This window comes from Tasmannia lanceolata, unplaced genomic scaffold (genome assembly GCF_043159265.1).
Source record: "Tasmannia lanceolata isolate RefF3 unplaced genomic scaffold, GAP_Taslan_0.1 ptg000006l, whole genome shotgun sequence".
In the NCBI taxonomy this organism is placed as follows: domain Eukaryota; kingdom Viridiplantae; phylum Streptophyta; class Magnoliopsida; order Canellales; family Winteraceae; genus Tasmannia; species Tasmannia lanceolata.
In genome coordinates, this window is record NW_027518683.1 from 7,062,075 (window position 1) to 7,090,068 (window position 27,994).

Here is a 27,994-nt window from a genome sequence, read left to right on the forward strand (position 1 = left end):
AAGATTCTGTATTTGTCATCACCTCTCTCCCCTTACCCATCTGTCTCTCTACCGTCTGAAAGAATTAGACCCTTAAAATAATCGTCTCTTACAAAGAAGAAAAAAAGAGGTTTTTGAAAGGCTTTTGGAGAGAGACAGAGAGAGAGAGTAACGAGGTTTTCGAAATCCTCTCTCCTCTAGGTTTCCTTGAAAACGCTTTCGTCAATACCTCCACCTCAGTCAGACAATCTATGTAAATCCCCCTTTCCTTGTATTTCACTTTCCATTAATCTGAAATAAAAGTTTTTTTTTTCCCGCATCGCATCTTTAGGGTTTCTCATGCTTTTTTCACTCCTCTGCCAAGATCCTTTCCTTTTTATTTTTTATTTTTTTCAGCATTCTCTTTTTCATTTTTTTTTTCTGTATGGTAGAGGTTTTAGCTGTTGCATGCATACTGAACTGTGTTCTTGATCTCTGTAAAACCCTAGTTTTTATTTTTTTTGCTGCTTATGATTGCTATAATTTCTGTTTCATGTCTCTGATGCTAGTTAATATTAATTTGAGTGAATGTCCGCTAAGACTGCTTTGGATTTGAATTTTCTGATATGCAAATCATTTTATTTATTGCCTCTATGCTGATTGCTCAGGGTTTGAATATTTTGATATGAAAATCCTTTTCATAGTCGTAGCCTGGTAGTTCCATTTCTTTCTGCATTGATGTTTTCGTAGGTCTATTGAAGGAAACTCATTCACTGAATTATACTCTTTTTTTTGTGTTCTAATTCTCAACAATATAGGGAGACAAATCAACCATTTTTGTCTATTTATGTGGCTTAGCTTTAATGGTATTTTTTGTCTTCTTCTTGGCAAGCATTACTTGGACCGATTATGAATGGACATCTGATATACTGTATCTTTTTTTTTAGCATATTAGGGCATGCATAGGCTGTTATAGCTTTTCTATTATAGGCTTACCACTCTGATTCTAAATCTGCAACGAAAATCCTTTCATAATAGTAGCTCGGCAGTTCGATTTCTTTCCGCATTGATGTTTTCGTATGGTCTAATGAAGGAGGCCTCGTGTTTTGATTATCAGCAAAATTCTGAGACAAATCAACCATTTTTGTCCATTTATGTGGCTTAGCTTTAATGGTATTTTTTGTGTTCTTCTTGGCAAGCATTACTTGGACCGATTATGAATGGACATCTGATATACTGTATCTTTTTTTTAGCATATTAGGGCATGCATAGGCTGTTGTAGCTTTTCTATTATAGGCTTACCACTCTGATTCTAAATCTGCAATGAAAATCCTTTCATAAGCGTAGCTCGGCAGTTCGATTTCTTTCCGCATTAATGTTTTTGTAGGTCTAATGAAGGAGGCTCACACTGAATTATATTCTTTATGGTGTTTTAATTATCAGCAAAATTCTGAGACCAATCAACCATTTTTGTCAATTTAAGTGGCTTAGCTATAATGTTATTTCTGTGTTCTTGTTGGCAAACTTTAGTTGGGCCGATTATGACTGGACATATGATATACTGTATCTTTTTTTAATCATATTAGGGCATGCACGGGCTTTTATACCTTTTCCACAATAGGCTTACCACTCTGATTCTAAATCTGCAATGAAAATCCTTTCATAATAGTAGCTCGGCAGTTCGATTTCTTTCCGCATTGATGTTTTCGTGTGGTTTAATGAAGGAGGCTCACACTGAATTATACTCTTTATCGTGTTTTAATTCTTTTTTTTTTTTGAAATGGTAAATCAACTATATTAAAACAGGGAAGACCGAGAAAGACTCCCAAAAGGATTACAACGAAATAAAGAAAATAAAAATACAATAACCTCAAGGAGGAAAAAAAATCAATCGTGTTTTAATTCTCAGCAAAATCCTGAGACAAATCAACCATTTTTGTCAATTTAAGTGGCTTAGCTATAATGTTATTTTTCTTCTTCTTGGCAAGCTTTACTTGGACTGATTATGAGTGGACATCTTATATATTCTATCATTTTTTAGCATATTAGGGCATGCATGGGCTTTTATAGCTTTTTTACTATAGGCTTACCACACTGATTCTAAATCTGTAATTTCATTAACATTACTTGACAAATGAAGTGGTTGTCATGCTTCCCGATGTGGGGAATCTATGCCTTTAACTTCGAGTGAGCAAAGTCAGAAGTAAATTGCTTGCATTTGTTGGTTTACAATTGCGGGGCTTGTGGATACATTACTTGCTTGCAAAATTATACTTTCTTACTTGTGGTTGAACGGATATTATCCTCCAGATTCTCACTTGAGTTTTCAGAAGCTCAACATTCCATTAGTAGGCTAAGGTGATGTTTTTTTTTCTTATCCGATGCGTGTGTTTTTACCTTTTCTTGGAGCGGTAGCAAGCTTCATTAAAAGGCAAAAGGGAGGACCGAGATAGCCAACCCAGAACAGTACAAAGAGATACCACCAAAAAAGTGAGAAAATCGAAAAAAAAATACAATCAACACCAATTCAAGGAGCCAGAAAATCGAAGATCTCCAAACCCTGCTTATGTTTACTTTTGTTCTCTTTCGTTTTTGTTTCCTTTTGTGTCCTTTTTTTTATAAACATAAATGCGTGTTTGGGAAAAAAATCTCCTATCATTCCTCTTTGGAATGATTCCAGTGAAGTTGGAATGCTGTAGATGTGGTAATGTAGTTTCACTTTCAGAGGAACTTGGAAGTTAGTCCCTGGTCCATTTCCATACTTGTCTGAAATTTCTGTTATGCTCTTCCATCCATTTTCTCTTTCATCCATTCAATGCTCATCCTTCCATTTTTGTTATAGTATCTCACATCACAAAGCGAACCATTAGTCATCATCAACTTCTCTATTGATGGGGAACGTGAGGATTAGAATGCAAGAATGGCCTTCCTTATATTGTTAAACAACATCTTGATATACATAAACCAATCTGAAATCCTTATTATCTTTTGCATACTTTGCTTGTCTATGTTAGATGCCTGTGCTTCTCGACATCTCTGGATAAATACCAAAGCCACTTATTAGCATGATCATCTTCAAAATTCTATAGCAAAATCCTCCTTTTCTGCTTAGGCATTCATACTTTTTCCTTCCACCTTCTATTGCTTCAAAATCCTTGATCTATTGCTGTATCCCCAACCCCCACCCCCAAGTATTTGTTGGACTTTCTCCATCATTTTCAAGTTGGCATCTTACACTGAGATATTTTGTTTATAGTTGCTAGATTGAGAATTGAGTGCAAGAAGCGTCGTGGGAAGTGGAAGCAAGAAGCGAGGGGCGTAGAAACGAGAGCGGGAAGCAAAAATCTCCAAGGGAAGTAAAGAGAAAACGTCATCGAAAGTTGGCATCTTACACCGAGATTTTTTTTTCATAGTTGCTAGATTGAGAATCGAGTGCGAGAAGCGTTGTGGGAAGTGGAAGCAAGAAGTGAGGGGCGTAGAAACGAGAACGGGAAGCAAAAATCTCAAAGGGAAGTAAAGAGAAAACGTCATCAAAAGTCAAAATGAAGTCTTAAACTTCATTAAACGCGAACAAGAAACATCTAGAAACAGATGGGGTTATAGTTGGTTATTGAGGCAGTTTTAATGTATGTTAGGGTTACAAATAGTAAAGAAAATTTCACAGTTTTTTAAAATTACAAGATTGAGGGATTTATTGTTTTACACGTTTTATTCATGTAGATTTAATGTAAAGTTTTTAAAAAATTCCACATAAATTTTATTTGAATATTAAGATGAGTTTTTAAGTTTTAAATATTTCTTTTTTAAATACACCCATTCCGTTATCAAAAGGAGGAAATGCTCTTTTAGGAAAAAATAATCACACAAATAGGAAGCTTACTCTTTATTAAGAGGAAGGGTGTGGGAAGCGTGCTTCCCTAAGTTTAGGATGTGAGAAGAATTTAGTTTCCGAAGCGAGGTTCCCGCCCATCTAGAAAGCTTCCGATAACCTTTTTTTTTTTAACGTTAGCTTAGGTTCTCTTAATGAAGTTTGATCTTTTGCTTCCTAACTTCCTAAATCGTGACAAGAGAAGGGCATCTTAATAAATGAGGTGGGGCAATTTGATACTTCCTGAATTGGAAACATACGGCCAATGATATATCATTGACCCCTTTATCACAACCATTGAACAAGCTATTAAGGATTGATGCACTTCTGTACACATGTGCAAATTAATCACTTCATCCAGTGTTTAAAAACCTATGATGTGTGGACACGGACATGAGCGTCGCTAGGGCTGCAAACGAGCCGAGCCGAGCCGAACATTGGGGTGTTCGTGCTTGGCTCGCTTAGTTTGAGGCTCGGCTCGTGTTCGTGACGAGCTTTTTTTTTTGGGCTTGTCTTCGGCTCGCCAAAATTCAACGAAGCTCGAGCTTGGCTCCGCTCGCCTCGTTTAGTAAACGAACGAGCCCGAGCCCGAGCCGAGCCAGGCTCGAGCTTGGTTGGGTTTGGGTTCAGCTTGTTTAGTAAACACATCAAATAAATACCATTAAGTAATATATATATATATATATATATATATATATATATATATATATAGTAATATAACGAACATAATCCGAGCTTTAAAGCACTGTTCGTTTATTTGACGAGCCTAATTTTTGGGCTCGGGTTCGGCTCGTTTAGTAAACGAACGAGCCCGAGCCGAGCTTTTAATGAGTCGAACTCAAACATGTTCATGATCCGGCTCGATTCATTTGCAACCCTAAGCGTCGTGGACACGGACATGAGTGTCGTGTGTCGACACTGACACAGAGTGTCGGACACGGCAAACCCCTACAATTTAGAAATGGGGACACGGCTAAAATAGAAAGTATATTATCATAATTTGTTGATATGGATACATATGTCGATTTTTGACACGGATATGAGTTGTCTGACATGGAAACATCTAAAAATCTAGAAATGGTGACACATACATACTCATAAAATTGTTTATTATTACACAAATGCGTGTCCACACACTCACATTAACTCTAACACTCCTAGTAATACATTTAAAAGTGTCCAAAAGAGTGCCGACACGTGTGGACACGCGTGTCTTGTCGGACATGGGAGGACACGTGTGTCATCAATAAATTCAAAGTGTCGGCTAAATTATAGTTAAAAACTCGTTGACTCAACTTGGAACTCGCACGAGTTGACTCCCTTTTACCTTGGCCGCGTTCCGCGTTGCACCACAAAGTACTTTTTTTTCCTTTGAATGACATGAACCACCTTTCTACATCTTAATCCTGCTTTTTGATAGTTTGATCATTTGCTTGCTAACTTCCTAAATCGTGACAAGAGAAGGGCATCTTAATAAGTGAGGTGGGGCAATTTGGTACTTCCTGAATTGGAAACATACAGCCAATTATATATCGTTGGCCCCTTTATCATAACCACCGAACAAACTAACAAACTAGTAAGGATTAATGCACTTCTGTACACATGTGCAAATTAATCACTAGTAAGTTAGAAGGGGAGAAACAAGATTACCTTTCATTGGGGTTTGTTTGGATGCACTTTAAGTAGAGGTAGAAGGAACATAAAATGATGTCAATATTCAAGTAAAAACAAAGTAGAAGATAAGTGCTTACACCTCTGCTGAAACAACGGATTTGAGGAGTGGTCCTCTGGCAATTGCAGCTTGCGAGTTCACATGCCATCACTTAGGCATGGTGAGTCCACTTGAGTTGTGATTTGAACTGTCTGTTTGAAAGCCATCTTTCTTTCCGCTCTTTCTCTTAGCCAGTTCAAGTAGCGAGCAGTTCGTGATTGGCTTTCGGGTTGGCTAGTTTCGGAATTGATCAATTCACCATTCCGAGCATTGGGCATTTTTAAGAGAAGAAAGATTCACAAGACGATTGGGCAAGGTGCATCTTGAAAGGAAAAGAAACTTACCAACAAACGTGGATGCTAGCATCAATGATAGCCGTCATATACGACAAAGTGGGAGTTCGGACTTGGCGAACGAGCTCTTGCCGTGGGAGAGGAAAGTGGGGCAGGCAAAATAACAATTCTGGTTTCTGGTATGAGATAAGCCGAGAATTTCGATCGAGCACCCGGGGCGGTAATCCGGTCCTCTTCTCCTTCAGAACTTGGACATAAGCTTTACAATGGGGCTGACTCTCTAAGGGGTGGCGAAGAAGGCTCGAGACAGTTCCCCCGTACCCAATATTCCAAGGCCATGACCAAAAGCGGCAGAAGAATTCAAAGCACAAAAGAGGAAATAGAAAAATGTGCGGACACAAACAACAGGATTGAGCCGTAGGAGAGTTGTGGAAGCGAACCTTGGCATACTCGTTCTCAGTCGGCGAAAGCCTCGCTACCCCTCTTACTGCAGAGAACTCATCGAAGAGGAAGGGATAGGCTATGTACCATATTAAAAACAAAGTAGAAGTAACAATCCTATTTATTTTTCCTTTCCTCTTGATTTGGGAAGAAACTCAAAAGGCTATTTTTTAGAAAATGGAATGAACAGCAGTGCATGGCAACCAAACGTCCTTGGGAAAGGGAAAATTACATCTTTTTACTTTCTTTTTATAGGGAAACAACATTTCAGTGGCAACCAAGCAGACCTTTGAGTTTTTTTTAGCTGTTGAGAAAGCCCCTAGGGATTCTGAGTATCATGACATATTTGAAATACACCATTTTATCCTACCCAACCATCTATCTCTTAGGCCCATCATTTGGAAGAACCATACTTTGTGGCAAATTCAAAATTATTTTATGCTTTATCTCGGTCTATCTTTAAAGCAATTTATCTAGGATTCAAAACTGAGAACTAATTGATTGCTCCATGTGCTGTTATTGTGGCATCCAAAATCAACAGCCTCCTGATTGCATAGGCCAAAATAGAAGGTTCATGATCACTTTATTCTCAATATCCACATGATGATCTTGTTAATGATTTGGTGGACTAAAGCAACCATACGGATATGAATTTCGTTGATTATTTTGGGATTCCTTGTGTTGGGCATAAGGGCAATAGATGGAATTGTAAACGCTAGCAATGTCTCTGTGGTATAGAATTCAATGAATTCTGTAACCTCAGGCATTGAAAGTCTCCAACATTCATGGTAGAGAGCCATGGGAGTGCATCAGGGCCCAGGCTTTTACCTATTTGAAGTTAAAACAGTTACTTTTAGCTACTTCTGGCATATGGAACTAGTTGATTGCTCCATGGAGGTTCTCTACCAACTTCAAGTTACTCATATATGACATTCTTTTTGGCCTGCTTTCTGATTAATCTACACCTGTTAGAATTTCCAATGACATGCATGCTTTTCAAAAATATGTGCAATATGTTTAATATCTATGTATATCGTCAAGATTGTTGATCGATAACTTGAATATTCTCTTATTCTTCCAGACTAGCATTTTGGAATTAATACTTCAAATTGACCATTTTATCACTCTTTGACAACTACGTTTGACAGATTTGGAACGATAGATCCTTTTGATTTAGTGCAGCCCATTTAATGCATGGCTACTAATTTGAGTTTCCATGTTGAGACCCTCACAGGTTTTAGGTTGCGTCCTGAAGACAATGAAAACTAATGGTACGGATGGAGTAATTATTTCTGGGGGCGATGAGGCTGAGTGTTCAGAGACTACTGTAGAAATAAAGATAAAAACTCTGGACTCTCATACATACACTTTAAGAGTGAACAAACGTGTAAATTCCGTGCCCCCTTTAATTAGTAGTGCCTATTGAAATATAATATTTATATGTGTAGAGATTTTTAGAGCCCCGAGGTTCCAAATAGAACATTTATGGTAAACAAGATGCTTATGTTTACTATTTTTACTCCATTCTGATACTTGGTTGAGGTTATTTTAGTCACTGTGCATTCAAACAAGATGCTTATGTTTACTATTTATACTCCATTTTGATACTTGAATGAGGTTATTTTAGTCACACTGCATGTTTTTTAAATTCAGTTAGTTTTTGGCTACTATTTGATGCTTCTTTTAACTTGTTAATCTGTTCGTGATATTTCAAATTTTCTTCTGTCTTTTTTTATTGCAGTTTAAGTTAGATTTTGGCAAGTGGATCTATTGGTTTAACTTGTTAATTCTTAATCATTCAAAAAAAAAAAAACCTTGTTAATTCTTATTTTACGTACTTATGTTGATTACATTCTCAAACCTCCGTCTACATAAAAAAAAGAAAAAAAACAAATAAAAAAAATGAAATCCACCACTGTAGCTATATGTGTGTGTGTGTGTGTGTGGAGAGAGAGAGAGAGAGAGAGAGAGAGAGAGAGAGAGAGAGAGAGAGAGAGAGAGAAGGGTTTCTGCGCTCGAGCACAGAAACAAGGGGGTGGGGCCATTTGGGGGGGGGGGAGGTGATCCTAACCATTCATTTGGAAGGCCCCATCATGGATGGGGGGCCTACCAAAAATCAGCTCCATTGGATCACCAATGGGTGTCCATTTGTGGGGCAAAAAATGGACAGATACTGTTTGTCCACAAATCTGTCCATTTTTGGCCCCACAAATGGATACCCTAAGGTGATCCAATGGAGCTGATTTTTGGTGGACACCCTACCCATGAAAGGGCCCATCAATGAATGCTTTGGATCCCACCCAAAATGTTGCCCCACCTTGTTTCTATGCTCGAGCGCAGAAACCATTTCTCTCTCTCTCTCTCTCTCTCTCTCTATATATATATATATATATATATATATATAGGGAAAAGTGAGCGTACTCGGTCTAGTAGATAAGCTTATCTACTCGGTCGGCTAAAAACAGTGGGGGCCCACATTTTTTGGGTGATCCAAACCATTCATTTTTTGGGTGTCCACAAAAAATCAGCTCCATAGGATCATCCTAACCCATCCAACAGTGGAGGGGAAAATGGACAGACACAGTTTGTCCACAAATTTGCCCATTTTCCTCTCCACTGTTGGATGGGTTAGGATGATCCTATGGATCTGATTTTTTGTGGACACCCTAGGTAGGTAAGGGCCTTTCAAATGAATGATTTGGATCACCAAAACAATTTGGGCCCCCACTGTTTTTAGCTTGACCGAGTAGATAAGCTTATCTACTCGACTGAGTACGCTCACTTTTCCGATAGATATATGTATTAACATAATTCGGCGAAAGATCTACGTGACCAAAATTTCCTGCTAAAAAACATTTCTAGGATAGATTCAACACCGGGCTTTAACCATGTCTCCCGAACAATCTCAGTACATATGGCGCAAGATGATTCCACATATCGAGGTCGGAATGGGATCGGATGTTTTCACGTTTCACCGCAGTGCTGCCATTCTATCAGGAACTAAACTGCCTGTTTCTAATACTTTTAATACAAGAACTTAATTATTTTACATATTTGTAAATAAGATAAACAATTTTTTGGCATTTGCTACAGCTTGTATCAAATTTCGATTGTCTGCATTTCCATCTCCATATGCTTTTGTGATTTTATAGGATTTTCACTGAATTTTCCAACTGAAGCTGATATTTTACCAAGTTTCGACTGCAATAATGTAATATATACAGTTACGATTATATGAGTATATATATGATGTATCAATAATATGTGTGCGTAGATAGATATGCAGATGCCAGTATTGCCACACAGGCATCCTCCCCCCACCTCAACTCAACTCAACTCAACTCAACAAAGCCTTTGTCCCAAACTAGTTGAGGTCGGCTAAATGAATCCTTTAGAAAAAATTCATGAAGAACGTAAAAGGAATCTACCCGGCTCTAATCCTGGTTCTAGTTGGGTTCTTCTATGTGGATCATTTTCTTCCATTCTATCCTATCCAAGGTCATGTTCTCTGTTATGTTCCTAGCTATCAAGTCTTTCCTCAATGTTTCTACCCAAGTTGTTTTCGGTCTGCTCCTACCACTTTTTACTCCATCAATTTAGCACGGGTCACCTCTTCTCACCGGAGCATCCTCCCCCCACCAAAAAAAAAACCACCACCCAAAAAAAAAAAAAAAACCACCACCAAGCCATGCACGTGCGCACAGATATATATATATATATATATATATATATGATGTGACCCATCATTTTCATATATATAGTACATATGATATCAGTATGTAGCTTCAAAATTGAACTGCATTTTACATAGTGCCAAGCAGGCAAGCCAGAAGGGGAGATATCCAAGAAACCTATGATGTGTCCCATCATTTTCAAAAGATCACGGCCAAAATCACTATTTGGGATCTTTTCCCTTTCAGACCTTGCAATCTCATTGCTAAGCGTTCCTCCAAGTCTTGCATAATGCTCATGTCTCGCAATGGTTTGTCATACAGGAACTTGTTCGAAAATACAGTAAAGTAACATAGGAGTTTGTCGCTAGGGATTTGACCAAATATGATCGTCTAGTTCCTATAGAACCTATCACTAAAATACCCCTAGAAAGGGATAGGTCTAATCAGAGCAAAAAAGGGTTGACTTGGTAGAATTCACAGACGTCAAATGTTTGTCATTCTGAAAGCATGACAATCTAAAAATTGTAGGTGGTAGAAACATTTGTACGTATGTACTATATCAGCATGCTACTTTAGTGAGATATGGGATTTTAAAACCACCTATCCCTCATTTCCTGCCATTTTCTTTTTAACTATTTGGTTTTTTTTTCTATATTCTCTGCAGATGCCGGTTCCTGCATTGAAGGAACAGATAGCGTCAGTTACTGGTGTTTTATCAGAACAACAACGCCTAATATGCCGTGGAAAGGTTTTGAAGGATGATCAGCTTCTCTCAGAATACCGTATCCTTTCTGTTGATTTGGTTTTTGGTGGCTTATGGTAAACTTCTAGTCTTATGAAGCTCATACATTTTCTCCAAAAAAGTGGTGCTACACATTCATTCTGTCCATCATCTTTATACCTTGTGGCATAATTATATGAATTTCTGTTTCATGGTTTCGTAGATGTAATTACTCATGTTTGATCTTCTCCTACTATATTCTGTGAGGTGGATTATTATTATTATTATTTTCTGAATATTGTGGGGTGGATTATAATCTGTATTTAATTCTGGCAGATCATTATTTTTATTCATAATATTTGACTTTTCTTGACACGAGATCTTGTAAAAGGAGTTTTTTTTATATATTGTTTTCTTTAACATGTTTATATTTATTAGTGGTGTGTGCACCTGTTGAAAAGCGTTGTTATGAGTTGCTATTACACCCCTCACAATCCTTTGCCACTTGTGCTACTACTGGATTGGAGGTCCTTTACGCACACGCGCGCGCGCACACAGTAGTGTTTAAAGATGGAGGCGTGAGGTGAAGCGTTCAACACCCTTCTAAGGTAATGTTTAAAGATGGAGGCGTGAGGCGAGGCGTTCAACACCCTTCTAAGGCAAGGCATAAGCCTCACAAATTTTCTAATTTTTAGAATTTTAAATTAAAAAGCATAAAAATTAAGAAAAAAAAATTAAACTCTAGAAAGAAATTGTACTTCATTTTCCACATTTCGAAGCATAAATAAACATTAAATTAAGAACGAAAGATATAAACCTCTAACATCTAAAGAAATAGGAAAAGCTACAATCTATATGATTTCATTCCATGACCTGTTTTGGCCGAGTAATGCTTCAGACAATTCACACCCAGTGCATTGTTGATTACAAAATTTAAAATGATATATATCTAGCTTGATCTCCAACCTCTTCCTGTGCATGCTATCATGCACAAACCTTCATTTTCACCATATCACAACCGGAAAACTCAAATACACTTCAAAGAAACTTAATGGGCTGCCAAGCAACTCAAAACAACACAAAAGATAAAAAACAGAAACAAAAACAAAAACAAAAAATGAGCTTCATTGAAGAGATGATGGCCGAAAGCTAAAAGCACGAGAACACACAGTTTTTTTACTCGTCGTTGCAATAGCTGCTCATTCTCCATAAACTCTGCATCTAAATGATAGATCTTGATGAGAGAAATCACTCGAAAGTGACTGATTTTGATCCATTAAATGGTTACAGACATTTTTTGAAAATATTACGATTTACGGTTCAAATAATTTCTTATGGATTACAATTTTAATTCCATGATTAAATCTTAATTTGTTTGAAAAAAATCGTATGATTCATGCGATTTATCCTAATTATGTTTTGTATAAAAAATAGGATTTTCTTTCAAATATTTGAATCCTTTTGCTCCTGCATTATATAAGAAGCCTTTGGAAACCCTCTTGTGAGGAGGAAGAAGGCAAAGTAGGCGAAGTTTGAATGAATCGAACCAATCAAGCACTGTGCATGTGTTTCAGGGCATTACTTACATTGAGGAGGGAGACGTCTATAATGAACACACCATCGATGACTTACCAGTTTTTTATAATTGATATCTACCATTTGATATTTGAGACTTTGAGAATTAATATGATCTCTTATCTTTTATTATTTTTAAGATTATTATCCAATATGCATGGGTTTGGATGGGGCATAGATGACTATTATGTGACAAGTTTGTTGGCAATCAACTGGCATTATGATATTGAATAACTAATCATGGTAGTTTCTATTTAAATTAATAGATTTGGATGAAAATGAATAATTGGCTATTTTATTATTCTCTGATATAGTGTTTCTCTAAAAACTAGCCCTCAAACTGCTAATCTTATTTTTTTTCCTAATATAAGATTGTTTTGATTCACAAATTAGCATTTATTGAACAAGTAAAGATTAAGTTAGAAAAGAAGAGCATATTTAAAAAGAAATGATTAGGGATGGGTTTTGTCTCGTTATGTTTTAATGCAGACATGCCTGTGAAGCTTACAACTCAGATGTGAGTGGCACATATTCCTCAATACGCTTCCTGCCCAAGGCGTTTGCCTTCCAGGCCTGTACACCTCTGGTATGTTTGGATGCACTGCATAGACTCGGGGAGTAGTGGAATAAGAAGTCACAGGGAAGAGACAAGCATCTGATTGCCTGGAATTACCTTGGAGAATAGTGGTTAGTGTTTGGTTGCGCAGCATAGACTCAGAGAGCAGGGGAATAAATAGGGGGTGTCATTACCAATATATATATATATATATATATATATATATATATATATATATACACCTCTCTCTATATATATAGTGAGAGAGAGGGAGGAAAGAGAGTGAAAAAGCATTCCCAAGATTTTTCAAGCAAAATTCCATCTTTTTTGGGGAATTTGGTTTGAAAGCTATAAGGAGGGGATAAGAATTCCGCCTAAGCGGACATATAATAATTACCTAGAAGGCATCCCAAGGAGTCCTCGGGGAGTTCAATGCAATATTGGCAACCAAATGACGAGTGGCTCCCAAATCCAAACAAAATCCCAACGGCTACTGGGATTTTGTGCAACCAAACACAGCCCTAGGCATGTGTCTGGAGCCATTGAGGCTACGCCTCTCGTCGAGGCATTGTTTTGATTCACAAATTCACATTTATTGAACCACCCTAACTTAACTTTGCTGGGCGTTGTCTGTTGGAGAGGTCATTCATGGATAGCCTCGTTATTGAAGGAGACTCCCTGAATGTAATTAGATGGTTGAAGAGGAGCTGACCTCCCCCTTGGAGATTTGCGCCTTGGACTGATGAGATTCAGGAGCAAGTTGAAGGCATCCCTATTTCCTATAGGCATGTGAGGAGATTAGCTAACGGGGAGGCCGATAGATTGCCAACGGCGGCAGCGGCCAGAGCTTCCTTGGAGATCTTTGATTTTCTACCCCGAGTCCATGTCAGTGGGTGAGTAACAGGTATTTATGGACCTCTTCACTCTACTCAAATGGGAGTTTAGAGAAAATTTTAACCGGGGATGCGCTTTAGCAATCATCTATAAAATAAATATTAGTGATTATTTTTCGTAGAACATCCCACTTTGATGTCTTGAACATTATATCTGTGCTGTTTCATTTTTATCCTTGTATTAATTGAGACAATCTGATATTTTTTCACTTGTGGTTGCCTCTTACATTTGTTGGGAAGTAAACTTGGTAGATTCTTTGAGACATATGGAAGAGGGCCTCCATTCTTAGCAGGCCCTTTTGAGTACAATTTTTGTATGTATGGAGTTTCCTTTCCCTTTTTAGTCTTACTGTATTTCTCTCTCTCAACTCTGTCAACCTTCCAGTGGCATATTGATTATATTACTAGTTTATTTCTTCAGGATCTTTCATTCATGAGGTAGCATTCTTCTATTTTAGCACCTTTTAGGTTATCAGTTTGTTATCCAGCTTTGTATTTTGCTCGAAGCATTTCTTCAACCATTATGTGACCTTTTCTTTATTACCTTGATGCATTCTTTTTATTGTTTTAATTTTTTGTTGAATTTATTTAGACATTTGGTTTCGTACTTAATTATATTTAGATGTGGAGGACGGCCATACATTACATCTGGTTGTTAGGCAACCTTTTCACTCATCATCGTCCCCTACAACAGGCTTCATGGGATCTGAGAGCGCACCAGATAATCCTGGTTGGCTCTTCTTTAAGAAAACTTTGTCACCTATTTGTTTATTTGTCTATTTCATTTATTCATTTGATACTTGTTTTTTGATAGTTTAAAAATGAAGTCCATTTACTTTTTAGGGCAGAGAACAAAACTCTTTTTATGAGTTATCTCTTTTAAGTGCTGTTGATTACCGTTTATCCTCGTGCTTTACTGTTTTTTTTATAATAGGTTTTGCTATTATCAGTTGTGTATGGACTCCCCCATCATTTCATACTTCTCATAGCTAAGTGGCTTCAATAAGACACTCGTTTGTAATTTGAGAAATGAAAACATAAGTCATTCCAGTTCTAGTGGTGTTGGATAGTAGAGGTGGAGTTGTTGATGTTTGCTACTCAAGAAGAGATGTACATGCCCTTGCAAGCTTAACCTAAACTCCATCCAAATGTATCTTGAGTCACCTGACTCAGGTTATACTTCAAGCCACTTCTGTTTGTGATTTGATGTTAACAGAGAAAATTTAAGTAGTCCATAGTTTGCACTTGATTCTTTATGATTTTATGTTGATAAAATTTAGAAGCCAGTTGAGTTTGGTATTTTAGGTATTAAAGACACATTGATCTTATTTAGTTAAATTTTCCCTCTAGTGCTGGGGCACATTGATCTTGTAAGTGGACAAATAGAGATTATATTTTCCACAATCTGTTTATATATAAACACATTTTATGGTGGCATATATATATATTTTTGAAATGAATATATATATATATATATATATATATATATATATATATATATATATATATATATGGGGAAAGTGATTATGAGCGGCCCCTCATATAAGGTGACTGCTAAAAACATGGCGGGCCCATATTTTTGGGGTGATCCGAGCCTGTCATTTGATAGGCCCTAACGTAGATAAGGGGTGCCCAAAAAATCAGCTCCATAGAATCATCCCAACCCTTCGTACTGTGGAGGTGAAAGAGGGGGAAAATGGACGGGTAAGTGGGCAAATTTATACTCGCCCATTTTCCCCTCTTTCACCTCCACAGTTTGAAGGGTTGGGATGATCCTATGTAGCTGATTTTTTGGGCACCCCCTATCTAAGTCAGGGCCTATCAAATGACCGGCTCGGATCACCCCAAAAATGTGGGGCCGCCATGTTTTTAGCGGTCACCTCATATAAGCTTATATGAGGGGCCGCTCACAATCACTTTCCCTTATATATATATATAACCGGCATTACTAAGCCATATTAGATGGCCTTAGATACTATAAGGCCTTTGCTTTATGAAGGTGTGGCTTGAAGAACCAAGAAAGTTCCCCAATGGACGATTAGTTACTATTGGCAGAAACTATTGGAGCTTGTTTCGGATACTAAGCTGAGGCTTTCCTATCAATTTAGAGAACCAAACCAGGTGGCAGAAACTCTCTTGCTAATCTCGCTTATGACAAAATTATATATATATATATATGTGTGTGTGTGTGTGTGTGTGTGTGTGTGTGTGTTAAATTATAAAAGATAAATAACGCCCTTCTCCAACAGCTTAAGCTTTTGGAGAAGTTGGTAAGTTAACATGGTATCAGAGCGGTCGATCCGAGCGACCTGCTGATCACAACATCCGTGAGTGCGTCCTTTGGCGGACGGCCGATCTAGCCGTCCGCCGGGCATGCACTCATCATCAACACTCCCACCAGTTGCGCCAATCCTACCCCTTCTTCCTTAGGTTTTCTTTTCCTACTCTTAGGTTGCAGTCTCTGCCCTAGTTTTTCATTCCTTTTTGTTTTACTTGATCTGCCATTATCTATCTCCATAATTGCACACCTTCTTTTGGTATTTCAAAATCCAGTCTTTTGATTAATGCACCCCTTGATTTCATTTTCTATATTTCCCCTAGTATTTTAATAGACTCATTTTCTCTGAAGACTCCATATTTGATATATGCACTGTTTTTCACGTATTGTCCCGATATTTGTCATCTGAGCCGCTTGTTGTCGTTTTTTTCCTTCTCCATCCCTTTTTCTTTGTCTTATTTCAGTTGAGGTACCTCTTCGAGGTGCGTGCCTGAAATTGATTACTCTACTCAGTTGAGGGGCTGCCATTCTTTGAGGTCCATGCCTGAGAGAGTCAAATTCCATGAGGATCAGTACTTATTGACCCATTATTTCTCGCCCATCGTGGCCCATTCTTGCCCATCGTGGCTCATTCTTGCCCATTCTAGCATTGGTCTATTTTGACCCATTTCTTGCCCATTCTGCCATTGGTCCGTTGTAACCCATTTCTTGCCCATTCCAGCATTGGTCCATAGTGACGCATTTCTACTCGCCCATCGAGGCTTGAGTATCATCTAGCCCCATTGAGGCTATGATCTATTGGCTTTTAAGCCTCTTCGCTACACATCAACAAGCGGCGTCTTCTTCGGCAATCAGTATCGGTTATCATCAGATATTCGGCAACAACATTGAGGGCTCCACTTTCGGCAGTGTGCATTGAATTTTGATTATATTTGTAATTTAGAGAATTCTATTGTATTGGAGAATTTTATTGTGATCAAACGTATATCGATTTTCAATCCATATACGTTTGAGGGGGCATGTTAGTATATGTGAGATCTCACCGTTTGATCATCGGCCAGGGTTAGGACCTCGCTCTCGTCTATGTAATCGATTCCTAAGGCTTCGAGGATTTGGGTTTCTACGAAGTGGCCGATTCGAGCTTTGGCCATGATGGAGATTGTAATGGCCTGTTTGATTTCTTTGATTAGGGTTGGATCACTCATTCGAGCGACACCGCCCTGTGCCCTAATGTCGGACGGTACGCGTTCTAGGGCCATCACGATGCAAGCTCCGGTCTCCTCGGCGATTTGGGCTTGTTCGGCGTTTACTACGTCCATGATTACGCCTCCTCTGAGCATTTGGGCAAACCCTACTTCGACGAAAAAGGGGGATTTTTTCGCCTCCGTGATTGCGTCGTTGCCGTAGATGGTAACAACTCCGGTGCCGGCCATTTTTGTTCTTAGCCTTATATGAAGAATATGAGAATTATAATAGAAGGAAACGGAGATCTACGAATACCAAGTAAAAAAAAAAGCAAGGTGCAAGCAAACCGAGAGAGAATAGGTAAGTTGGTTTGATGAGGAAACTAGATAGATTAGGTAAGTGGATTAGAAGAGTTAAACAATAGAGAATAGGAAAGTAGATTTGATTAGGATTATTTCCTTCCATAATTATTTTGATTTCATTCTATGTTTATCATGTATGTGCTCTATATAAGCACACCTTGAGATTATTGTAAATCATTCAAGAAAAATAGAAATTCTCTAAAATTTTTCATGGTATCAGAGCCAAAGGTCTCGAGTTCAAACCTCTAGGATAGCAAAAATCTATATGCGATGGTCGGCCCAAAGTGGGACCACATGTGCCACGTGTTTTCCAAGCGGGCCACACGTGCGGGGGAGTGTTAAATTATAAAAGATAAATAACGCCCTTCTCCAACAGCTTAAGCTTTTGGAGAAGTTGGTAAGTTAACAATATATATATATATATATATATATATATATATATATATATATAGAGAGAGAGAGAGAGAGAGAGAGAGAGAGAGAGGAAAGTGTTGGTGAGCTTAACCAAACTTATGGTGAGCTAGCTTGCCCAATCACATGGGGGCCCACTTTGTTAGGATGATCCAAAGCATTCATTTGAAAGTCCCTTACATAGATGGGGGGTGTACCAAAAATCAGCTTCATAGGATCATCCTAACCACTCCATTTGTGGAGGACAAAAATGGACAGACACAAATCTACCCCATTTTTGTCCTCCACAAATGGAGGGGTTAGGATGATCCTATGGAGCTGATTTTTGGTACACCCCCTATCTATGATAAGGCCTTGCAAATGAATGGTTTGGATCACTCCCCAAAATGTGGGACCCATGTGATTGGGCAAGCTAGCTCACCATAAGTTTGGTGAGGTTAAGCTCACCAACAGTTTCCTCATATATATATATATATATATATATATATATATATATATAGGAAATGATATTTCCACCCCCATTAACCTGGTAAAGTTTGTGGCCGACAACTCATTTCGAAAAGAAATAATAAAAAAAAGACGATTTCCTTCTTTCTTATCTACCTCATCCTCTGTCATCACCACCCTCTCCCTCTATCAACATGGACCAGAAAACCATGAAAAGCCCACTTCTTGAAACATCCATAACAAAAGGTCTTGAGATTGAAACATCCCTAAAAGAAGGTAGTCTTGAGAGGAAACCCGGTAGCAGTTTTCAAAGCGACCTTGGGCCCAAACCACGAGGGCAGAGATGAGGCATGGTTTCTCCTTAAATGGCTCTGACAAAATGGGTGGTGAGGGGAAAAGTGGCCAAATGTTCTCCACAACTAAAAAGATGTGTAGGTGGAAGTGGGTTCTATTGAAAGAAAGGAATGGTGTTTTTGGAGGCAAAAGATAGTTTTTGGGATCCATGATGTTTGGATGAAGGACAAGACAAAGCGATTTTCAAGAAAACCACTAGAACCCTTCTATAGTAGTAGAATGAACCAATCAACGTGTACACCACTCACACTATGAGGAATTAGGAGTTTGGGAGCAGCTCAAATCTCATTCTTCCCAACATGGTGGGACAAACCAAGGTTGCCAAAGCGGGAATCGAAGGCTCCCGGGATGGTCGGAAGCGGGAATCGCGAAGTCACCAGAGAGTAACCAGGGGGTTGCTGCGGAATCGCTGGGGAGTTGGGCATCGCCAGGGAATCGCCGGGGAATCGCGTCTCACATAACCTTAAACCGTGGTTCCCAAAAGTAGGAATCAGATTTCCGGAGAATCATAAACCGCGATTCCCAAAAGTGGGATTTGGGTTTCCGACTAATCCGAACCAGGATTCCCAGTGTTTTGGGATTCGAGAAGATTCCCGTTTCGGATTCGAGAACTCGGGAATCGAGGTTCCCCACTCTCGGGGAAGAATCCTACTTCCTTGGGACAAACTAGCAATGATGAAATCTAGGAATGACACACGACATAGTCAACATTGTCTTCTCTGTCTGCGCAGCACTATAGGTCTATAGCCCAGTACCTCACCAATTTATTGCTTGATGGGTTCGAGGTGTTTGTCCAACCTCTCACTTTGTCTCTCTCTCCCTCATAAACCATCCAAAGTGTTCCTTCCCCAAAATCCCCAAGCCATAGCTCACCTCCCATAAATCCACTACATCCTTATCGGTATCGCCCTTGTCACCTCCCTTCCTCGCCTACTCATGTTAGCCATGTTATGCACCTCCCGGCCATCATTCTGAATAGTGCCACCCACATTTACAGGAGGTTGGTCTCCAGCTTGAGCACGGTCGTAGGCCCAGGCTTGTTGAATTTGGGTGAGAAGGTGCCTGATGCAGGACAATACCTAAATAAGGGAAAAATCCTACACTCCTAATGGGATTAAAGACTATCGGAACTCTTAGGGCTGAATCTAAAGGCTAGAGGTGCCTACGGTTTACGTAGGGTTGATTTAAAGCAGAATTAATTTTGCGGACAGAAGCAATACCGAGGCTTAAATTTGCATGAAATAATGAGAAAGAACACAATTAGCATGAAATAAACCTTAAATAAATTAGTCGACAGATAAAGGGTCCTTTTGGGTAACTAGTTAAGGGTAAAATTAGCCCAAAACGGGGTTTTAAACGTGCGACCAAGTAGAATAATTAAAACAATACCAAAACCTATGAATTTTTTCGCATTGTTGATGTCCCCATCAGTGCCTCTAGATTTGAGGCAGTAGGCTTCCTCGGAAGGAGCACAACATCATCGTCGTCGACAATTTATTCACGGATCGGAAGGAAAACTTGATTCACCATTTCGGGAACCTAAGAATCAGGATCATTGGCCACAATGTGGTCGAGCCACTCCTACTTGTAAATCCAGAGCCCAACAATAAACCTTGCACAAACGCAACCAAACAACATCGACAGTACTTAGATTAAATCTTAAGCACAATATGATGTCCGAGTACTCAACCGCGTCAACCAAGTACTTGACCATTGTGCCGAGTCGACTAGGATTTTCTTCGGCCATGTTTTGACCCGCATCCGCATTTTGAAACACTGCTATAAGCTACTGATATTTGCACTACCATGTTTGTTAATGACACAAACTCACATTGTTGTTTTCCTTTTAAGTGCCTGCTAAGAGTTTTTTGGGAATTTAAATAGCTTTTGACTGCTGGTTAAATAATAAAAGGCAAGGTGAGTTTGTGTCATTATCGAAACATGGTAGTGCAAATATCAGTAGCCTCTATATATATGTATATATAATATATATGTATATATAAGTATTAGAATCAATTACAATAGATGTTGATAGCTCAAAGATATGGTTCATAACATGAGCTATGCAATATATTGATAAGCATAAACTACCTTGTATATTTTGTACTACGCATCCATACTATCAAATACATTTATTATCCATAGAGTATATGAAGTCCATCCCTAAGTAAAATCTACGAAGTAGATTCACAAACCACAAACTAATACTTGTGTAATGGACAATGCATGAATTGAAGCCATTTTGACCGATCCCATTCATTTGTTCCGATGTTTGGCCATTTATTGAACTGCAAAACTAGGAACTGAACCCAAAAGGAAGTGACTCTGCAGCTTGTGCAACCAATGATCTTTCAATGATATAGTTCTAGAGTTCTTTGTCTTGTCAGTCACAGTAGAATTGTGAACCTCGTTTGTTGTTGACGACCATAGAGTCCGAGAGTCCTTTTAGGGCCGGGAACTGGAAAACCCCGTTATCTGTTTCCAAAGTTCATGAGAGATTAAATTCTTTAGACCGTTTATCTGTGACCACCAGGGACTCTGGATGTTTCTCTGCTTTGGTGGTTATAGTTTCATCAAGGTTTTTGTGGCTTGCTTATATGTCAATTCTATTTTTAATTTGTGATTTTGCTCTTCAGATTTTTGAACTTTATAGTGTATGTATTACTTCTTTTTTAATGGCATTACAGAATAACATATCATATAATATATATCTAAAACAGAATCCTGGACGAGACGTGGGTGCGCCACGTGTCACTGCTTCTATACCCAATTTCCTTTCCTCATAGGATTCACGATTAGGAAAAAAAATACAGTAGCTGATTTTTTGCTAAATCCTCTCTCTTAAAATCAGCAATTAAATAATGAAAGATATTCTGAAAATCTCTCTCTCTCTCCACTAATCAAACGAGAAGATATCTCCACTTATTTTTTCCAACGCAAAGATATTCCTAAAATCTCTCTCTCTCTCTCCACTAATCAAACAATAAGATATCTCCACTTATTTTTCCAACGCCTTTTTTACCTTTTAAACCATTTTAATACTTCTTTTTATTATTCTTTCAATTTACCTTCAACACTTTGTGCATCGCACGTGCTTCTCACTAGTAATGTATATGTTACTAAAACAAAGCTTTCAGTTTGATTTGGAAAATATTAATTGCTCCATCATCATTTGCAGCAACTGATCCTACTTCAAATGCTGCTGATAATCAAGGTAATCAAGTAGCTCATAGTGTAGTGCTTGGAACCTTCAATATATCTGACCAAGGGGATGGACCTATGCCAGATCTCAATCGGGTGAGTGAGTGGGTGTGGTCGTGAACAAATTTTCCTTCTTATTTTTACGGTGTTCTTGTCAAAGTTAAATGACGCTCCTTTGTTTTTTTCCTTGTTTTTTGTGTTTTACATGAGCAGATCGTCTCTTCTGTCCTCAGTTCTATTGGAATTGGTAATATTGGAACTGGGACTCGAGGCATTGATCTTAGGGTATTATTCAGTGATAAACACCAGTGACTACCTTTTATGTCTTGTCTGATTTATATTTTATTTCACTATTTTTCTAGTTGATGTATATATTTTACATCTATGTTTATTACTCTGTTTTTGGGAAGGACTATGGCCCAGAAAGACTTGGCCGAACAGCTGGTGTTGGTGGCATGTCAGAATCGGTCCAAGTTCAAACTGACCAGACTGCGCCAAGGGCTCAACATGACCCACTGGATGGTGCTTTCCGAATTCCACCCACAGTCTCTATGGGTCCTTTGCAGCCAACTGTAAGTTGCAGGATAGCCCTACTTGGCATTGCTGTTTTCTCTTTTCTTATTTTACTCTTTTTATTATCTACATAATGTGTCTGTGCCAATAATTATGTCTTCTCTTTTGTAGGTCATTCCTGATTCTTTAACAACTCTGTCTGAGTATTTAAGCCATATGATCCATGAGTTCGGTGTGGAAGGTCAGTGTTTTTTCTTACCATGAGATCTTTAGCATATGTTTGCTTTTCTGATGATCTGAGATGGTTGGAACATATGACCATTGTCAGGAATAGGCGAGCACGAGAATAACAATGTTGATGGTAGTTCACATTCAAGTGGTGGACAATGGCTTCCAACAGCGGCATCTTTGGCCGAAGTCATCCTATCAACTAGGCAGATGCTCACTGGACAGGCTGGGGAGTGTCTATTGGTATGCGCTTAGTAATACACTTCACTTTGCATTTTTTAAAGGTGTTTATTTTTCCAGTCTAGGGATTTGGAATACCAGATTTTGTCTCAAGCTAGAATATATGTTATTGTACATTGATACTTGGATAAGGTGTGAAAATATGTAATCTTGCAATATTATAGTTTCTTGTGTTAATTTTGGCAACCATTATCGCTTTGATTTCCTTTGGGGGCAAATCATTGCTTAGGCATTGATACGCCGAGCAAGGTTAAGAACTTCGAAGTTGACTTTTGATTCGTTGAATGTTTGATTCCAAGTTGATGATGAGACTGTTAAGGAATTTGCTTGGATGGCTTAGTTGTAACATCTCTGTTGTGTACTTGTAATTTCCCTTAGTTTTACTTTAGCTTATATATCATCATGTTATGCTTATTATTTTTTTGCGTGAAATCTTTGTATAATCACGAAAATGTATGAAACCATATCCAAATGATAGATTTTTTGATGAAACATAAGGAAATGATATATATATATGAGAAAAGTGTAGCTACACATTCGTGTAGCTAACTTAGCTACACCGACGGCTTAAAATACAGTGGGCCTCACATTATTTGGGTGATGCAAACCATTCATTTGATGGGCCCTCACATAGATAGGGTGTGCCCAAAAAATCAGCTCCATAGGATCATCCCAACCCTACGATTTGTGGAGGCAAAAATGGACGTGTAAAAACCTTCACAAATCTGTCCATTTTTGCCTCCACAGTTTGAAGGGTTGGGATGATCCTATGGAGCTGATTTTTTGGGCACACCCTATCAATGTGAGGGTCTATATTTTAAGCCGTCGGTGTATCCAAGTTAGCTACATGAGTGTGTGGCTTCACTTCCCCCCCCCCCCCCCTCTCTCTCTCTCTCTCTCTATATATATATATATATATATATATATATATATATATATATATATAATGGTTACATCACATTTCTATGTATACATTTCTCTGATAATTCAATACATGCCACATTTGACTTGTAATTCATTTAAATACGTGTACTCAATGATTACATCACATTTCACATGCACTTAATATAAATAATATTATGCAAAACATATTGGTATAGTATACCATTAATGCACTCACGGTTTTGGTTTCAATATGCATTTCGATTTCGGTATGCATTTATGTAGGGATGAAAATAGAAGCATTTCAGTCATTTCATACCGGTTTCTTTGGAAATTTAAGACTCAGACTGAAACAGATAAAAGAAATTAGTTGTTGTGGAGACAATGAAAACTAAAGAAAACAAAGGTTAAATAGATCTCATAGAAGATAAGGAAATCAACATTATTAATGAAAACTAAAAAAAATAAAGGTTAAATGGATCACATAGAAGATAAGGAAATCAACAAAGATATTGTCCAGAATCGTAAGGGACAGCTAAACCCCGAAATTTGCCCAGTGATGTCAGAGTCTAGAATTTTTTGTCCATGGATCGTAGTGGTTCTGGATGAGAAAGTTTTTGCATAACTTGTCCAGGTAACTTAGATAACCATCCCAAATCTAACTAGAATATGGCTTTCATTACAAAGAACTCTGAGATCCGTCAGGAGACATGATACGAGATACTTTTCTATCTTTGTTCTGTTTGGTATGATATATGCATATATCTGTGGAATTGTTTTTCTTGACACAATTATCTGTTTTTTTGGCAGCAACTTGCAACGCAACTAATGGAGGAGGCAATTGTGACTGACCCCATTGTGCGGATAAACATGCAATCTAGGGCAATGAGATATGGAGTTCTTATGCAAAATCTAGGTGCTCTGTTACTTGAGCTTGGACGCACAACCATGACGTTGAGGATGGGCCACTCACCTGTAGGTTGCTTTTATTATATTTTTAAAATCTATCTATTATATCTAGAAAATACTTGTGCTACAAACAATAATATGTTCATATTTCTTTTCACAGTTGGAAGCTGTGGTGAATGCTGGGCCCGCAGTTTTCATATCCAGATCTGGCCCGAATCCCATCATGGTTCAGGTCAATTATTCTCTCACGGTTTTATAAAAAATTATCTTCTTATTTGTCACTATTTTCTTTTCACCAGTTGAACTTTGTATCAGCAGTCACTTCCTTTTCAACTGGGAACAAGTTTTGATACAACTCACATGGGATCTGTACACCCTGGCCACGCCTTGGCTCGTGGTGGCACACTTGGTTCTGGGTTGCTCCCTAGGAACATTGACATACGGATACATACAGGTACCTTATATTTTTACCTGAGCAGCCATTCTAAAACCTTGGCATTTGATGTGTAATCATCTTTTTTACCTTCAGGGTCTTCAATGTCCACTGCTAATGCAAACCTAGGCGAACCAGCTCCTGCTCATCAACCTCCTGGGCAAACAAATCCAACTAGAACTTTTTTAGGGGTCTCAGGAAGTCCATCTTTGACTGTGGAACATGGGGTACGGGTAGTACCTGTAAGGACTGTTAATCGCCCCCCATCGGATTCGCCTGGTAGTTCAGTTGGACTGTTCTACCCACTCCTTGCAAGATTTCAGAACCCGAGCCCTGGGCATTTGAACGATACAAGGGGTTCTCAACCATCAAGTGAACACCACTATTCTGAAACGACTCCTCCCGCAAATACTTCGGCTCAACAGCAGCAAGGTTAGTAATGCAGATTCATACTTTCATAGGCAACTTATGTTGTTTTACTGATATTGGCACTAACATGTTTTAATAACAGCACAAACTCAGCTTGTCTTTTATTTTTTAATAGGCCTCTCAAAGCTTTTTTGAGAACTGTAATAATTTTTTACTGCTGTTTAAGTAATAAAAGACGAGATGATTTAGTGCAATTAGCAAAACATGACAGTGCCAGCATCAGTAACTGTATTTTATTACCTATACATAAGGAATTTAGTTGCATGTGGCCTCCATGAACTCAGAATGAAGTGCACTTGTGGAACAGAACACAAACTGTTTGAAAATGATGATGAGAATACAAGTTAAACAGGATGCACAGTCATAAAATACATTAACACAGCCACCCAGAACAACACTTAGAAGAGATTGTGCCATGTGAAATTTGCTAGAGTAAAAACATTCAAAAGATGAAGAGAAAAGAAGAGAAGGGAACCTACAATTCATGCTAATAGCTTAAGTTGAAGAAAGTTGGGATGTCTATCACCTTAGTGTCCTTTAGGAGTATACCCTGCCCCTTCTTTGGTCCTCTCCTATTGGTTCCTTTAAGTTGAACTTTGATGGTTCTATTCTCGGAAACTTCAGAAGTGGAAGTGCATGCTTTTTGTATCCGTATGCATGTCTTTGTTAGAGAGTTAAATGGAACCTCAAATGGTGCATTATTAGTGGTGGATGGGATATTGCCTTCTCCCATATTCTGAGGAGTGCCAACGACTTAGCTGATAATTTAGCTAAAGTCAGGGTGTCTCAAGGCAGGATTTTTATATCGGGCACCAGCCACCTGTCAATAATGTCTCTTTGTAATTGGTTTTCTTTTGTTTGATATAGTTCAGTTACTTTGACAAAATTATGCATCATTTGACTATTTCTAATAGTTATTGAGCCTCTCCCTGTAGGGTCATTGCCAACTTCCAACTCAAGCCAACAGGAGCTGCATGGTAATAGTAATAATAGTACTAGTGCTCGTCCAAGTGATCGCCACGGGTTCCAAGTGGAACATCCTCCAAGTCTCCTAGAAGCTGGCATTGCGCTACGCAATGCCGACAGACTTAGTCAGTTGCTTAGAACCATATTCCGAGGGGAGCATTTCCATGTCAATCACACCAACATTCAGGACAGAGCCACAGGTTCTGGTGCAGGACCCACTCAGACAACCACAGCTGAACCACATGAGGCATCAAGAGCAGAGGGTATTGAACAAGGAATTTTCTTATCCCATTTGCTTCAGCAGATCATGCCCTTCATATCACAACACATGGGGATGGACCCACCAGATTCTTCAACATTTCAAGTAAGAAGCACCATGTTTTCTTAAAAAGCTACATTTTCAGTCTTTACCTCTTTTTTTTGGCTTCTTGGCCCTGATTTTTTTCCTACAAGAAAAGCAAGAATTGGTTGGATTCTTGTGATGTTTGTACCTTACATATACATTAGCCAAATGTGAGATATAAAGCAAGTGCCCTAGTCTACGAACTAAGCAATAACACATGTTTGCAGAATGAGGATGGCAATTCTTTTGGTGCTGAGAGCTCACATCGCCGTGATGGTCCTTCTAGCCCGCCGAATTCCAAACGCCAAAAGGTATTAGCACTGAGTACTTCCATTTATTATATATTTAATATGATGTTTGTGAGAAAAAAACATACATTATGTGTAGAAGATGTAAATCAAAGCCTATGGAACCTAATGACCCATGTAAAGAATTCACGAGGTGGACTTAAAATCTTGTCACATAATTTTATCAGTTCATTTGTTCCCTTAATTTTGTAAACTAAATCGGGAATAACTTGAAACCTTTCTTGACGTAGGGGGAATGATGGCATGTGCGCTCAGGTGGTCCTCAATTTTTTATACGGCGGAGAACATGCCATGGTATGTGCATGCATTATCTTTTTTTCTCAGAGCGGCGGGGCCATCGTTGCCGGACTTATTACTTTCATAGGATGCACACCTGTGTAATCTACCATTTTGGTTCGCTGCAAGCCTGCAAGTTATCAAGCTCCTTTGAATGGATCAGATAGGCCTTTCTTCTCCAGACTCAATAAAATAATAATGGATGAGAACCCTTTTGGTATAAGTTATATGCTCTTTTCTCAAAGCCAAAAAAAACAATAGATAGAACCCTCATGGTATAGTTATATACTCAGTTCCCAAAGAAAAGAAATAATGGATGAGAACCCTCCTGGTTTATTTATATAATATTCTTCATATACTATGGTATTTGCTTGTGCAAATTCAAAGATTTCTGAGGAATTGAAGACTGCTGCATAGTGGCCAAGTTGGTTGCTCGCTTCAGGCAGTTTAGTAAGGTCTTCAAATTGGTTCTTTCTACTGTGGACCAAGTCCTCATTCCAGCCAATCTATTTAGATTTTTCTGGTCTGATTGGGTTGCA

The 27,994-nt window shown here is 38.5% G+C and overlaps 1 protein-coding gene and 1 pseudogene across 1 annotated transcript; one reads left to right on the forward strand and one right to left on the reverse strand.

Moving 5' to 3' along the window:
* The first annotated feature begins 15 nt into the window (after positions 1-15).
* On the forward strand, positions 16-27,992 carry LOC143879486 (ubiquitin-like domain-containing protein CIP73). The gene is made up of 16 exons (XM_077381891.1): positions 16-232; positions 7,506-7,658; positions 10,610-10,727; positions 14,313-14,420; positions 21,906-22,024; positions 22,142-22,213; positions 22,339-22,500; positions 22,613-22,682; positions 22,770-22,912; positions 24,602-24,766; positions 24,861-24,932; positions 25,019-25,154; positions 25,230-25,565; positions 26,498-26,892; positions 27,099-27,182; positions 27,410-27,992. The coding sequence occupies exons 2-16, from the start codon at positions 7,530-7,532 to the stop codon at positions 27,416-27,418; spliced, it is 2,118 nt and encodes a 705-aa protein (XP_077238006.1). The 5' UTR covers positions 16-232; positions 7,506-7,529; the 3' UTR covers positions 27,419-27,992.
* On the reverse strand, positions 16,774-17,401 carry LOC143878085 (pyridoxal 5'-phosphate synthase subunit PDX1.3 pseudogene; annotated as a pseudogene).
* Positions 27,993-27,994: the final 2 nt, after the last annotated feature.